At 43.3% G+C, this 14444-nt stretch overlaps 1 protein-coding gene across 4 annotated transcripts in view; it reads right to left on the bottom strand.

Moving 5' to 3' along the window:
* cd276 (CD276 molecule) overlaps positions 1-14444 on the bottom strand; it is a 143076-nt gene that overhangs the window by 41562 nt on the left and 87070 nt on the right. For 3 of the 4 annotated variants that reach the window (XR_009787410.1, XM_061765674.1, XM_061765673.1), the window contains exons 5-6: positions 7007-7144; positions 2929-2970 (exon numbers count right to left, since the gene is read on the bottom strand). Coding sequence is in view for 2 of the 4 variants with exons in the window: in XM_061765674.1 (XP_061621658.1) it covers positions 2929-2970; positions 7007-7144 (180 nt within the window). In the remaining 2 variants the exon portion in view is untranslated. Of the gene's footprint in view, positions 1-2928; positions 2971-7006; positions 7145-14444 lie in introns of those variants that run through there. The other variant, XR_009787411.1, reaches the window with a different exon arrangement.

Raw genomic sequence — 14444 nt, 5'->3', positions numbered from 1 at the left:
ACCAGTGAAAATCAGACATTGTTTGGGAATTGCAATTCAATGATTTCTTTAACTGTCAATGAGACTTCAGAACCTGTCAACAAGTATTTTGCCCTACTCCTTGTGAGCAACTACGTGTCTCAGGTTTGAAGTGTGCCTACTCTAGAGGGCATGTTTCAGCTCCTTCCACATATGTTCAATAGGATATAAATCAGTGCTCATAGAAGGCCACTTCAGAACATTGTTAGTATTGTTAGCATAACATTACTCTTAGCCATTCTTGGGTATTTTTAGCTGTATTTTTTAGGTTACTATCCTGTTGAAACCAAGCTTTCTGACACTACGCAGCACATCTATCTCCTGAATGCCTTAATCGTCTAGGGATATCATTGTACCCTGCACAGATTGAAGACACCAGAAGCCAGACTTAACAAAGCAGCCCCAGAACACAACCGAGTCTCCTCCATGTTTCACAGTAGGGGCAATGTTCTTTTCTTGGTATGCTTTTTGCATTCGTGAACATGGAGTTGATGTGCTTTGCCAAAAAGCTCCAGTTTTAGCTCATCTGTCTAAAGGATATTCTCCCAGAAGCTTTGTAGCTTGTCAATCTGAATTGTGACAAATTCCAGTCTAACTTACGTTGTAGCTTCATATGTAGGTTGATAGTTTTAATTATTTATTTATTTATTTATTAATTATCTGATCTACTATGTGCTGTTCCTGTTCACACTGCTGGTGTAAAAGTGGAATTTCCAATTGCGGGACAACAGCGGACCCCCGCATATTCGCGGTTCGGCACCCACGGACTCTCTCACCTATTCGCAGATTTTTTTCCCCCAATGTCTTAAATATATATATTTTTTTGGGGTGGGTGGACCAACTCCCATTTTTTATGGAAAACGCTTATTGGTGGTAGATCCCCGCTTATTCAAAAGTTGTTTTTTTCAGCTGTCAATTATTCGCTGATTTTCGCTATTTGTGATTGGGCCCAGTCACTGTCACTGCAAATAGCAGGAGTGGACTGTATTCTATTCTAAAATCAGGATGATTCTGACCAGGTGTATACATAGTCATTTGAACTTCAGATACCTCAAACATCTAAGATTGGATAGCATTCAATTGGGTTCTTGCTTTGGCAGAATAATTATATTTTTTTAAGCAGATAGGCTGTCAATTGTAACTTTGAACAATAGTAACCAGTCAAGGGTGTAGTCGGTCTTTTGCCCTAAGCTATTTGGGATAGACCCTAGAGCCTGAGAGACCCTAAACTTGATGAACATACTGAACACAAAATGGATGATTTGGATGACATGCCCTGTAACTGACGAGCGACCAATCCAGGGTATAGTCTGTCTTTCGCTTGAAGTCAGCTGGGATAGGCTCCAGCTCCCCGTGACCCTCAACAAGATAAGCAGTAGAGAAAATAGATGGATGCATGGTATTTCTGGACACATAACTAAGTAAAAATGTAGAATTTACTCCTGATTTTCTTGCCAACTACAAAGATAGAGCTTGAAGGATTGGCCTTGCTATCAACTCCTAAAAATGTCTCTTAATTTCCCTGTTGACATTACATAACGTGTCTCATCATTGTTTTCACTCATTGTACGTATCAATGAAAGTATGAAATTGATAGGCAAAACTTTAAAACACTGAGCACTTCAAGGGCCTCAACAGCTTGTTGTTGTCTCTAAATGTGTGCATCTGTTTCCATTCAACACACAAACACAAACACACACACTTGACTAAGAATGATGCCAACAGGCTGCTGGACTTGGTGCCTGGAGAAGGTCTCATTTTTTATGTGCATTCATGCTTCATCAGCATTCACTGGCACTTGAGTAAACAGTTAACATTCAGTAAGTGCTTCTGTTGGGTCGCCTTAACACCTGCCCACCTGCTCAGTATCTTTGCCTCAGTGTCCAATTGCCACACAGGCTAATTCATCTTCTTGGTTGTCTTCTACAAGCAACATTGACTATTGCATCAATTGGGCTATTTTCCACTTTTGGCGGTAGTATCAGAGTCGTAACCATTGTGGGACAATGTCTTGAGTGTAAGGAAATTTTCCAAAGCCTGGATCGGAAGCACAAAGTCTGCCTGTCAATTTTTTGCACAAGGAGGCAATATCAGAACCGTAACGTATGTGGGTTGATGCTGGTGTAGGAAGTTACGCAACTCTGGGACGAGGCGTTATTTTTCGCCTTCAGAGGTCGTCTCAAGATCTTAATCAAGGCAGGACGACATCTGTGTGTAAGGTTGCCCTGGCAATTTTCTGCCGCGGTTAGTATCATGATGACAATGTGGTAGCCCCTTTTACACTGATAATATGACCTGATGTTCACATCCTGAAGTAGTTTGAGACCCCAAACGGAGGCAGGACGACACCTTTGTAGCCCTACTTCTGCGAAAACCACCTGTGTGAAAGGCACCAACAAGAACTCCAGCTCTGTCCAACAAAAATTCAGTACGTCACACCTGACGCTGTCAGCATCTAATAATCTTGATTGTGAGATCCCTTGTTCTTTTGTGAAAGTGCACCCCTTTGTTGCAAGTTCACACTTTGCTAGGCTGTATTTAAATGGCAAAGGTGGCAATTTTTCAGGACTCCTGTGAGAAAGAGACTATCTGAGTGTAGTGTCTCACAAGACCAGGACAAAAGAATTATTACTGTGTTTATGTGTGTGTAACTGTGCATGCTTGAATGTTTTTATGTGTGTGTGTGTGTACATGTTTATTGTATACAGTTTTTTTAATTAGGTCAAACTTTAAAAAGCCGATAACGCGAAGAAAACAATTCCTGCCCAAATATTTGTTTTTATATCATCAAACATACAGTGAATATTTTAGTAATTGTGCTTTCGTTATTGTGTGTGTGTGTTCCTGCGCGCGCACACATGCGTGTGTGTGTGTGTGTGTGTGTGTGTGAACAGGTTTGAATTTGCTGACCTGTCTTTGACTCTTCTTCTTCTAGTTCCTTGGCCTCTTCAGCTGTGGGGAAAGACAAGAGGAGCTGGTATGAGTGGAATGTGGCAGGCACAATGCAGTCACTTCATCAGCAGCCCAGGGCGAGCTCAAAGGACAAGCTGTGATGAGAGCGCCTGTATGGCCATCAAGCTCAGTGCAATGGTGCCCCGTTGTGACACACACACGCGCACACACTCACATGCAATCACAGTCATAGGATACACACACACACACATGCGGACGCACGCACGCACACACACACACACACACACAAACTTACATGCAATCACAGCCATAGTCACCCCTTAACATACTATCCATCCCTCTCACCAGGAGAGCAAACACATTCGGCTTTAGCTGTTGGCTTAAGAACAATCAGTAGAGTTGGGTAACGACACCACTGTGGTGAGTGACACACTTGCACACACACATGCTAGGATGCTATGTCAAGGAATTTTTGTAGTTGTGCTTAGAGGGGACACGTTACGGACTTTTTTTTTTAAAGGCATTTTCACAAATATTTAGGTATCTAGGGTACCCATTCATCAAGTTTAAAATGAAAAAACACAATTGTTTTTTTTCCCCATTATTTCTGAAATTGGGTCATTGAGCGAGCCGTTTTTCATCAGGTGCCACTTTCAAGGGAAACTTTTATTGTTTTTACATATAGCACCTACCCCCTCAAATGGGTATTTTTTTGCAAAAGCAAGTCATGGACATGTAATTACTGTTTCAAATTTAGAAATAAAAGCATAAATTGTCTCCTTTTATACATAGTGTGATATGGGATGGCTGGCAAAATATCATTAGTTGGTTCCTATAATTAGCATGACAATATGTCCGAGGATCATCCTAACAATAAAAAGAAGTAGTGATTTGGCGATAGCTGCTGCAAAGCCACTTGCTCTACTGTCATCACATCCGCTCAGAGTGGAGGAGACATTTAAATAAAGGTCAGCCGGTGTCTGCAACAAGGCCCAGAGGTTTAAAAATAAATATGGACGTGACATAGACTCAGAGGGGGAAGAGTAAATAGCTTCATAGAACATATGGACTCAAATGAATGGAAAGAGAGAAATATAAAATGTACTGCTTCCCGTGAGCAAAGGGCTCTTGGGGTTGTGTGGCCCCTTTTGTGTTGGGCGGGAAGGAGGTGGAGGCACCGAAAGCAGGATTGAGTTCAATACGACGTCGGCTGTAACAGCTTCAACTCTTGTGGGAAGGCTGTCCACAAGGTTTAGGAGTGTGTTTATAGGAAGTTTTTACCATTCTTCCAGAAGTGCATTTGTCAGGTCACACACGCTGATATTTGATGAGAAGTCATGGCTCTCAGTCTCCGCTTTAATTCATCCCAAAGGTGTTCTATCGGGTTGAGGCCAGGACTGTGTGCAGACCAGTCAAGTTAATCCACACCAAACTCTGTCATCCACGTCTTTATGGAATTTGCTTTGCGCAATCGTGCACAATCATGTTAGAAATGGAAGAACTGTTCCCACAAAGTTGGGAGCATGGAATTGTCTAAAATATTGTCTCCTTAGTTCCAGTGAAAGGAAATCTGAAGGATTCAGCATACCAAGAACTTTTGGACAATTCATTGCTCCCCACTTTGTGGGAACAGTTTGGGGATGGCCCCTTCCTGTTTCAACATGGCTGTGGACCACTGCACAAATCAAGGTTCATAAAGACATGGATGAGAGAGTTTGGTGTGGATGAATTTAAATGGCCTGCACAGAGTCCTGACACCAACCTGATAGAACACCTTTGGGATGAATTAGAGTGCAGACTGAGTGCCAGATCTTCTCCTCCAACATCACTGTGTGATCTAACAAATGCACTTCTAGAAGAATGGTCAAAAATTCCCTACACACACTCTTGAACCTTGTGGAAAGCCTTTTCAGAAGAGTTAAAGCTGTCATAGCTGTAAAAGGAGGACCGATGTCATTTTAAACCCTATTGATTAAGAAGGGGATGTCACTTAAGATCATATCATCAAGGCAATATAATGTATACAAACTGTTGTAATTCCTACTCTGTTCACCTGATTTGGATGTAAATACCCGCTAATTAAAGTTGAAAGTCTGAAGTTATAGTACATCTTGTTTCATTTAAAATCCATTGTGGTGGTGTTACAGCCAAAAATATGAGAAATATGTCGATATCCCAATATTTATGGACCTGACTGTAATCAATGATCACTGCGTTGTGATTCTATAGTGCGGTTTCAGGTGTAGAAAACAAAGAAAGTTAAATTAAAACAGTTTATTGTGAATGAACCTTAGCTTGTTATTTTGTTAAAACAAATATTGATTTAAAGTGATGTTGTTACGTTAAATTACTATAAAGTTACTCACTAGTTACTAGATTTTTCCACTGGTACTTAGGCTGAGCTCAGACTAGACAAATATAGTCCAATTGTGACCCGAGAGACACGTCGCAAGCAAACGTTGATTGTCGTGGCCGATGAGTTGAGTTGTAAGTCTCCAATCAAACGTCGTTACCCCATGTAGTGTCACATAATCAAACACTGCCGATCTGGCGTCTTGGACGCCTTACGACCACGAAAAAAAAAATCTGGAGTGTCAGAATTTGTTTTTGTTTCACCGCTTAGTGTGATATGCCGTACGTGGCATATCACACGCATTGTTGCTAGACATTGACTAATAGTGTGATGGAGAGCCCAAATGCCCGTGACTCCTTGATCTCTGTGCTTTCTCTTTTCTTCTGAGTGCTGAGAGCGTGGACACCGGGAGTGCATGCCATACTCTCGTTCATACAGAGCCAAGCTCCGGTTAATCCCGCGGTTCCAGCACTTGTGTCCTGCGGTCCTGCATGCCCCACAAACTGTTTCCATGCTGCTTGGGCTCTTTCTTCTTGTTCCGCCTCCCCGAAGACCTGTGCTGTCAGACCGCACCCAATGATTGGGCGGGGTCTGGTCGGTGTCATACTTGTAGTGTGGCCACTCGTATGGTCCGAGACACAAAACTAATTTATGACACCATGTCTTGTAATCTGACATAGCAACCGTCATGAACGACGAGAAAGGTTGCGTCGTCAGAGCTCTGCATTACTCTTACTCAAGCAAATATCTGGAGGGCTAATTTTTACTTTTGCTTGAGTCATCCATCCATCCATCCATTTTCTGAGCCGCTTCTCCTCACTAGGGTCACGGGCGCGCTGGAGCCTATCTCAGCTATCATCGGGCAGCCAATCGCAGGGCACATACAAACAAACAACCATTCGCACTCACATTCACACCTACGGGCAATTTAGAGTCTCCAATTCATGCATGTTTTTGGGATGTAGGAGGAAACCGGAGTGCCCGGAGAAAACCCACGCAGGCACGGGGAGAACATGCAAACTCCACACAGGCGGGGCCGGGGATTGAACCCCGCTCCTCAGAACTGTGAGGCTGACGCTCTAACCAGTCGTTCACCGTGCCGCCTGCTTGAGTCATATTATTCTATATTATTATTAGTAGAAGTACTTTTCTCCATCCATTTTCCATACTGCTTATCCTCACTAGGCTTGCGGGCGTGCTGGAGCCTAACTCAGCTGACTTCGGGCAAGAGGCGGGGTACACCCTGAACTGGTTGCCAGCCAATCGCAGGGCACATATAAACAAACAACCATTTGCACTCACATTCACACCTACGAGCAATTTAGAGTTTTCAATCAACCTACTATGCATGTTTTTGGGATGTGGGAGGAAACCGGAGTACCCGGAGAAAACCCGGGGATAACAGGTAAACTCCACACACGTGAGGCCGGATTTGAACCCAGATCCTCAGAACTCTGAGCCAGATGTGCTAACCAGTCGTTCACCATGCCGCCTAAAAGTACTTTTACTTGAGTACAATTTTTGGGTACTCTACGCAACTCTGGTTATTACTTTAGACAGTCTTTCAGTTACTGCTGAGCCACATTTGAAAATATTGGCTTCCAAAATGAAAGCGTTCACATTTTGTTCAGCCTATGAGGATTACACTTTGACATCCGGCTGGTGGTACGACATCATTAGTGAGATGTGAGAATGCCCGCCAGTGTCAAATGGCCTTCTTACCTTCTCTCCTGGCCTCCTCACAGCTCTCCTTGATCTTCCTGCGGCAGACAGCGGCCAGCGCCACGAGCAGGACCAGCAGGCACACGGCGAGGCCGACGGTCACCCACAGTGCCACAGGGGGGAACGAGATGTTCTGACCTGAAGCGGCGTAGGGGGTGGGAATTCAACAGGAGGGTAGGAGGACAGTAGAGAGGGGAAAGCATCATGAGTGACTTTGACTGTGTAGTCTGTTTTAACCAAACTTTTGCTCAGTCATTTTCTCCCTGGTGCGGTTTTTCCAGGCAGGTGTGAACACAGTAATCAAACTCAAGGTAATATCCCCCTATTAGTTGATTATTAGACTTGGGTTTGGACCAAATCTGCCATTCCGGCATTGCTTGGTTTGGTGAGAAACTGATCTGACTTGGATAGAATGAAGGAATCAGCTTTGATCCTACTTGGCTTGATAGTGACGTAATGGTAAGTAGAGAATGTTGAGAGACAACTGTCTTACTGAACACAACACTTATTGTATTGGCAGGTGTGAAGGCCCTCTTGGAATCATTGTTTATTATTATTATTTTACCAATAAATGAATCCCCTTTTTATGAGCATCAACATACCTGACAACTCCATTTGTGTTTTACAAGCATGTGTATGCTGGAGAACATTTTAGTATTTTAGGCGTCTGCAACACAGCACCCCAAAAGACATACACAAGAAGAAGAAGAAGCCCACCCCCGAACACCAGAATCACTGTTTGACTTGAAATTGTATGGACATGTCTGTCATACCAGGACATACAAAAAAAGTACAGTTACAATGTTTTGACCCAAGTTGTGATCTCAAGTCTTACTAGAAATTGGATATACAAAAAATTGGGACAGTAGTTTTATCAATCGACACAATTCAGTGGCCATCATAACAGGATACGCAAAAAAGTCTCAAAGACCCATTCTGGTTTGAAGCAGCAGTTTTACATAAATTCCAGGAGCTTGCAGTTTGATGAACTCCTACTTGTGAATGCGCCTAAATAAGCCCCAATCAGAAGCAGGTATCCAAGACAGATTGGCGATTTTTTCGTACGCTGTCTATGGATGGGTGGAGGATGGCAATTAAGTTTGATGAGACTTAAAATCTGCCCAGATTTAAAAGTCTGTTCAGGTTTAATTTGTGTATGCCTTGTTCAACATAAGATAGATACAGTGTATCTTGTGGTTTGCTGTGATGCATTGAAATAAACTAAGCGAAGGAAACAGAAAAGGTTCACAAAATACAAAGGAGAAAAGGGAAAATTTATTTTTGCAGGTACTTGGTTTTACAGGTGCACATCATGCCTCTGTCAAGGCCCCCCTCTGACCTCTGTTTAACTTCTGTTCCTTATGGTTAGTATTCATGATCAGATCATTCTTACGCTGTTTTACTGTTCACTATTTTGGATATTCCCCCATTACCCTTCAAAGACCAACAGGTGGGTGTTTCTGCGAGAACGTGTAAATCTGGAGGGAACACAGGCAGTTCTCTGGACTGTTTCAAGTTCCCTCTTGACCTCCTGACCGCTGATACCATTGTCTGAGAAAACACTACACATTTATGGCATGCTCAGTTTAACAGTTTCAAGATTCCCACCATTACCATAATTTTTCTTGATTTAACACACAGTGGTACAGTATATCTACAATCCATTTTAGTAGACACGGGTCGAATTTGAACAACTAAACAAATTCTGTAGCAGCTGTAAATAATTATATTTTAAAATATTTATTTTGGTGTATTTTGGGGTCACTTTATGAAAGTTCATTAAATTTCATGGTTAAAAAAAAGACATTTAGGGTATTTTAATTGCAGTCAAATATCAAAACGGGTCAAATATGTCCCAAACAGTAAGTAAGGGTTAAGATCATGGTTATCTACACGGGATAAAATTACATTACTGATTAGCGATTAACGGTGATTTGTCACTTCTGACATCCAAAACCGTTAGAATTCTCAAAGACAACAGAAACGTAAGTCAAGCTTTTTGTCTTTGTGGTGAGAGCCACTTCAGAACTCCTTTTGAGTCATTCCGTTGAGTACAGATGGCCGATTGCGGTTGTTTCGCTCAAACAACATTGGCACAGCATTAAGCAAACTGGAGCTAACCACCGCCTTCTGCGGTTGAGGTTCTGATGAAGGGTATTTTTGGTGCATTATCTTCATTAGGGATCAGGACACAAACACGATTATGCATATTAACGCGTAAATTGTGTTTTTAATTAATGCTTTTTTGACAACGCTCTCTTGCAAAATCACATAAAAGTGAGTTATGGTGTCACAGCAAAGGGCAAACTGATGAGTGGAAGCAAAAAAAGAAAAAATGGTCAGCAGGAAAAATTATATATATATATATATATATATATATATATATATATATATATATATCAGAGACACAGACAAATTTCCCCCGAGTATTCAAACTGAACAGAGGGAGAAGAAAAGAAAACAGGCGAGCCAGTGAATGGCTATGAGCCTGGCGATAGCACAAACAGGCCTCCTTCAAAGAATACCCACTCTGGCCAGATAATAAGGGAGGGGGGAGGAGAAAAAATACAGAGAAATCGCTGGCTTCGGAAAGAGGAAATGATGAAGCATCTGCGAAGACTTGGCATGGAGTCTCAAGGCAGCCAGTCAAGGCTTTATACAGTGAAGCCAAGATGGAGGGCAAACAGAGGGGATCCTTTCTGGAGATGAGCCTCCATCAGAGGCGCGCCATATGATGACAGGAAACAATTGCTCCTGTTTGTCTCATCCATCCATCCATTTTCTGAGCCGCTTCTCCTCACTAGGGTCGCGGGGGTGCTGGAGCCTATCCCAGCTGTCATCGGGCAGGAGGCGGGGTACACCCTGAACTGGTTGCCAGCCAATCGCAGGGCACATAGGAACAAACAACCATTCGCACTCACAGTCATACCTACGGGCAATTTAGAGTCTCCAATTCATGCATGTTTTTGGGATGTGGGAGGAAACCGGAGTGCCCGGAGAAAACCCACGCAGGCACGGGGAGAACATGCAAACTCCACACAGGCGGGGACGGGGATTGAACCCCGCACCTCAGAACTGTGAGGCTGACGCTCTAACCAGTCGGCCACCGTGCCGCCTGTTTGTCTCATGCAAGAGGTAATTAAAGGGCAACATCATTGAACAGGAAGAGACTGTATCATAGAATATGATTAAATTACTTGGTACCTTTTGGTTTGAACGCCCCAAAAGTTTGGAGTTTGATGATAACTGAGGTGACAAATGCGATCAATTTGAGCCGCCACCATCCATCCATTTTCTATACCATCCATCCATCCATTTTCTGAGCCGCTTCTCCTCACTAGGGTCGCGGGCGTGCTGGAGCCTATCCCAGCTATCATTGGGCAGGAGGCGGGGTACACCCTGACTTGGTTGCCAGCCAATTGCAGCATTTTCTATACCGATTATCCCCATTAGGGTCACGGGAGAGCTTGAACCTATCCCAGTTTTGGTCAATACACCGTTGAATGTTTGCCAAACAGTCGCAGGGCATTTACAGAGTAACAACTGATCACACTCACATTCACATATATGTACAATTTAGAGTCTTCAATGAATCTAACATGCATGTTTTCGGAATGGGGTAGAATGCCAGATTACCCGGAGAAAACCCACGCAAGCACTATGCAACATCCACAGAGGAAGACCTGAGCAGAGATTCAAACCATGAACCTCAGAACTGTGAGCCAGAAGCACTATCCACCTGATCACCGGGCTGACCCAACCACCATCCTATGTCATCATTATCACATGAACCATCAGCACACCTCTGTAAACGCAAAGTGAATAATGTCAACTGACAGTTAATGGAGTAACCATTGCAGTACTTATGTCCAGTGTTTCTTTTAAATGTTATAATTTTTTACAGTGCCATGAAAAAGCATTGGCCACCTTTTCAAGTTCTTATATTTTTTTCATAGTTAGCCACCTTCAATGTTTAAGATACTCAAAAGAAAGCCGTTTCTAAAGCTTTGGGATTCCAGCGAAACACAGGGCAGTGATTTCCAACCTTAATGGAGCCAAGACATATATTTTACAATTGAAAAATCTAACAGCACACCAACAAACAAAAATGTCACAAAAAGTGGACACATTAATTACTGTATGTACTTCTTGCCATCTAATAGAAGAGCATTTATCTGTTCTGTCTGTCACTATGCCTCAATGGCATAAATAGATGAACAAAGATACATTATTTCTTGTAAATAAATAACTTTTTGAGCAATTAAGTAAAATTTGATAATTTCCCACAGCACACCTGAAGAGCGCTCACGGCACTAATGTGCCCTGGCACACTGGTTGAGAATCACTGCCATAGGGAAAGCCATTATCCTCACATGGAGAAAACATGGAACAGTGGTGAACCTTCCCAGGAGTATCCGGCCTACAAAGATTACCCCAAGAGAACAGCAATTATCTGACTTTTGGGAGACAATTATATGGACTGATGAGAAGAAAGTTGAGCTTTTTGGAAGGTGTGTGTCTCGTTACATCTGGTGTAAATGTAGCACAGCATTTCAGAAAAAGAACATTATACCAACAGTCAAACATGGTGGTGGTAGTGTGATGGTCTTAGGCCGCTTTTTTCCTTCAGGGCCTGGACGACTTGCTGTAATTGATGGAACCACGAATTCTGTTCTTTAACAGAAAATCCTGAAGGAGAATGTTCAGCCATCAGTTTGTGACCTCAAGCTGAAGTACACTTGGGTTCTGCAGCGGGATAACGATCCAAAACAAACCAGAAAGTCAACTTCTGAATAGCTTAAAAAACAAAATGAGGGTTTTGGAGTGGCCTAGTGAAAGTCCAGACTTGAATCCGATTGAAATGTGGTGGCACGAACTTAAGAAGATCCTTCATGCTCGAATACTATTTTTGCTGAATTAAAACAATTCGGCAAGGAAGAGTGGGCCAAAATATCTCCACAGAGATGTGAAAGACTCATTGCCAATTATAGAAAACGCTTGATTTCAGTTGTTGCTTCTGAAGCTGGCCCAACCAGTTATTAGGTTTAGTGGGCCATTACTTTTTCACACAGGGCCAGGTAACTATTCAATAGATCTCTGGAACTGTGCGAAGTACCAACCTGTTTCAAACGCTCCACCATCATTCCAGTCCCCAAGAAACCTACAATTTCGGGTCTAAATGACTACAGGCCTGTCGCCTTGACATTTGTGGTCATGAAGTCATTTGAACATCTCATGCTGAACCACCTCAAGAGCGTCACAGGTCCTCTGCTGGACCCCCTGCAGTTTGCCTACCGAGTGAACAGGTCTGCGGATGATGCAATCAATATGGGACTGCACTTCATCCTAGAACACCTCGACAGTGCAGGGACCTACGCGAGGATCCTGTTCGTGGACTTCAGCTCAGCGTTCAACACCATCATCCCTGAACTCCTTTTATCCAAGCTTCTCCAGCTCAGCGTCTCACCTGCCATCTGCAAGTGGATTCACAGCTTCCTGACGGGCAGGACACAGCAGGTGAGGCAGAGGGAGCACTGGGGCGCCCCAAGGCAGCCGTAGCCCAATGGTTAAGATCATCGCCTGCCAATGTGGGGGACCCAGGTTCAAGACCCCGACTGGACCATCCGCCAACATCCCCCGGACTCACGGCTCTGGTGTCCTTGAGCAAGACACTGATACCCCGAAATGCTCGAAATGCTTCAGCTGCCCTCTGCTCCAGTGTGTTCCACTAACGTGTATGTGTTCACTGAGATGGGTTAAAATGCAGAGAACAAATTTCGTGTGAATGCATGCATGAATGCTCATGACAATAAAAAAAAAAAAAAAGGTTGTGTCCTCTCTCCGCTGCTCTTCTCTCGCTACACGAACGACTGCACCTCAGCGCACCCGGCTGTCAAACTCCTGAAGTTTGCAGAAGTTTGCAGACCACTGTCATCTGCCTCATCAAGGACTGTGACGAGTCTGCATATCGACAGGAAGTGGAGCGGCTGGAGCTGTGGTGCGGCCGACACAACCTGGAGCTGAATACGCTCAAGACTGTAGAGATGATCGTGGACTTCAGAAGGCATCCTTCGCCACAGCTGCCCCTCACGTTGTCCAGCTGCCTTGTGTCAACCGTCGAGACCTTCAAGTTCCTAGGAATTACAGTCTCTCAGGACCTGAAGTGGGCGACCAACATCAACTCCGTCCTCAAAAAGGCCCAGAAGAGGCTGTACTTCATGCGGCTTCTGAGAAAGCATAGCCTGCCACAGGAGCTGCTGAGGCAGTTCTACACAGTGCTCATCGAATCAGTCCTGTGTTCTTCCATCACAGTCTGGTTTGGTGCTGCTACAAAAAAGGACAAACTCCGACTGAAACGGACAATCAAAACTTCTGAAAGGATTGTCGGTTCCCCCTACCCACCCTTGAGGACTTGCACGCTGCCAGAACTAAGACAATAGTGTGCAAAATCCTCTCAGACCCTCCACATCCCGGTCACCGGCTCTGCCAGCTCTTTCCCTCAGGTAGGCGCTACCGATCAATGCAAACTAGAACTAGCAGACATTCCAACAGCTTCTTCCCTCTTGCTATCAACTTTTTAAACTCCTAACCTACAATTCCATTACAACATGCTGCCAATTTTTTGACTTGAGTTTGTTGTCACATTTCTGTGATTATACATTACTCGTGCACTCACTGTAGTAGTCTCGCCACGCTGCAATATTTGCATATCTGTTGTTGACCAATACTGGCCACTCATGCCAGAGTAGCATCTGCTCCATTTGCACACTGATTGAGGAGTATCTGCAACATCTGCACAATCAATATTGTCCCAGATTATCGCACTACTCGCTTGAAGTCTCGGCGCCCTTTGTACAATGGTCATTGCACCGGACTATTGCAATATTAGTCTTTCGAACTGCTCTAAGTGCTAGAGGACTCTGCATCTTTTTGCACAATTGTCAAAATGTTTTTTTTTAAAATGTGCCGGGATTACCAGATAACTAGCAACCCTTTATTGCTCAGTGACTCTTTTTTGTCAATGTCTTTACGTCTCAAAAGTGTTCTCTGTCAATTGACTGTCTGTTGTCGTACTAGAGCAGGCTCCAACTACCGGAGACAAATTCCGTGTGTGTTTTTTGGACATACTTGGCAAATAAATATGATTCTGATTCTGAATTGAAGTTTTTCTTTTTTCCTTAATAAATAAAATCACAATTTAAGAACAACATTTTAAGTTCACATTGGTTATATTTTTCTGATATTTATATTTTGTTTGATGATCTTAAATATTAAAGTGGGGAAACTATGGAAAAATATAAGAATTTGAGAAGGGGGCCAATATTTTTTCACGGCACTGTATTTTGGTATTGTGCAGCTTTTTGTGGACAAATTATTTCATTGGGAATCTTCTGTGACTGGTAGCATATGAGTCTCATTTGTTTGTGCTGTTGGCAAG

The sequence above is a fragment of the Phyllopteryx taeniolatus genome, chromosome 2 (genome assembly GCF_024500385.1).
Source record: "Phyllopteryx taeniolatus isolate TA_2022b chromosome 2, UOR_Ptae_1.2, whole genome shotgun sequence".
Taxonomy (NCBI): Eukaryota; Metazoa; Chordata; class Actinopteri; order Syngnathiformes; family Syngnathidae; genus Phyllopteryx; species Phyllopteryx taeniolatus.
The sequence above is the reverse complement of the archived record's forward strand: the minus strand, read 5'-3'. Positions and strand labels throughout refer to the sequence as shown.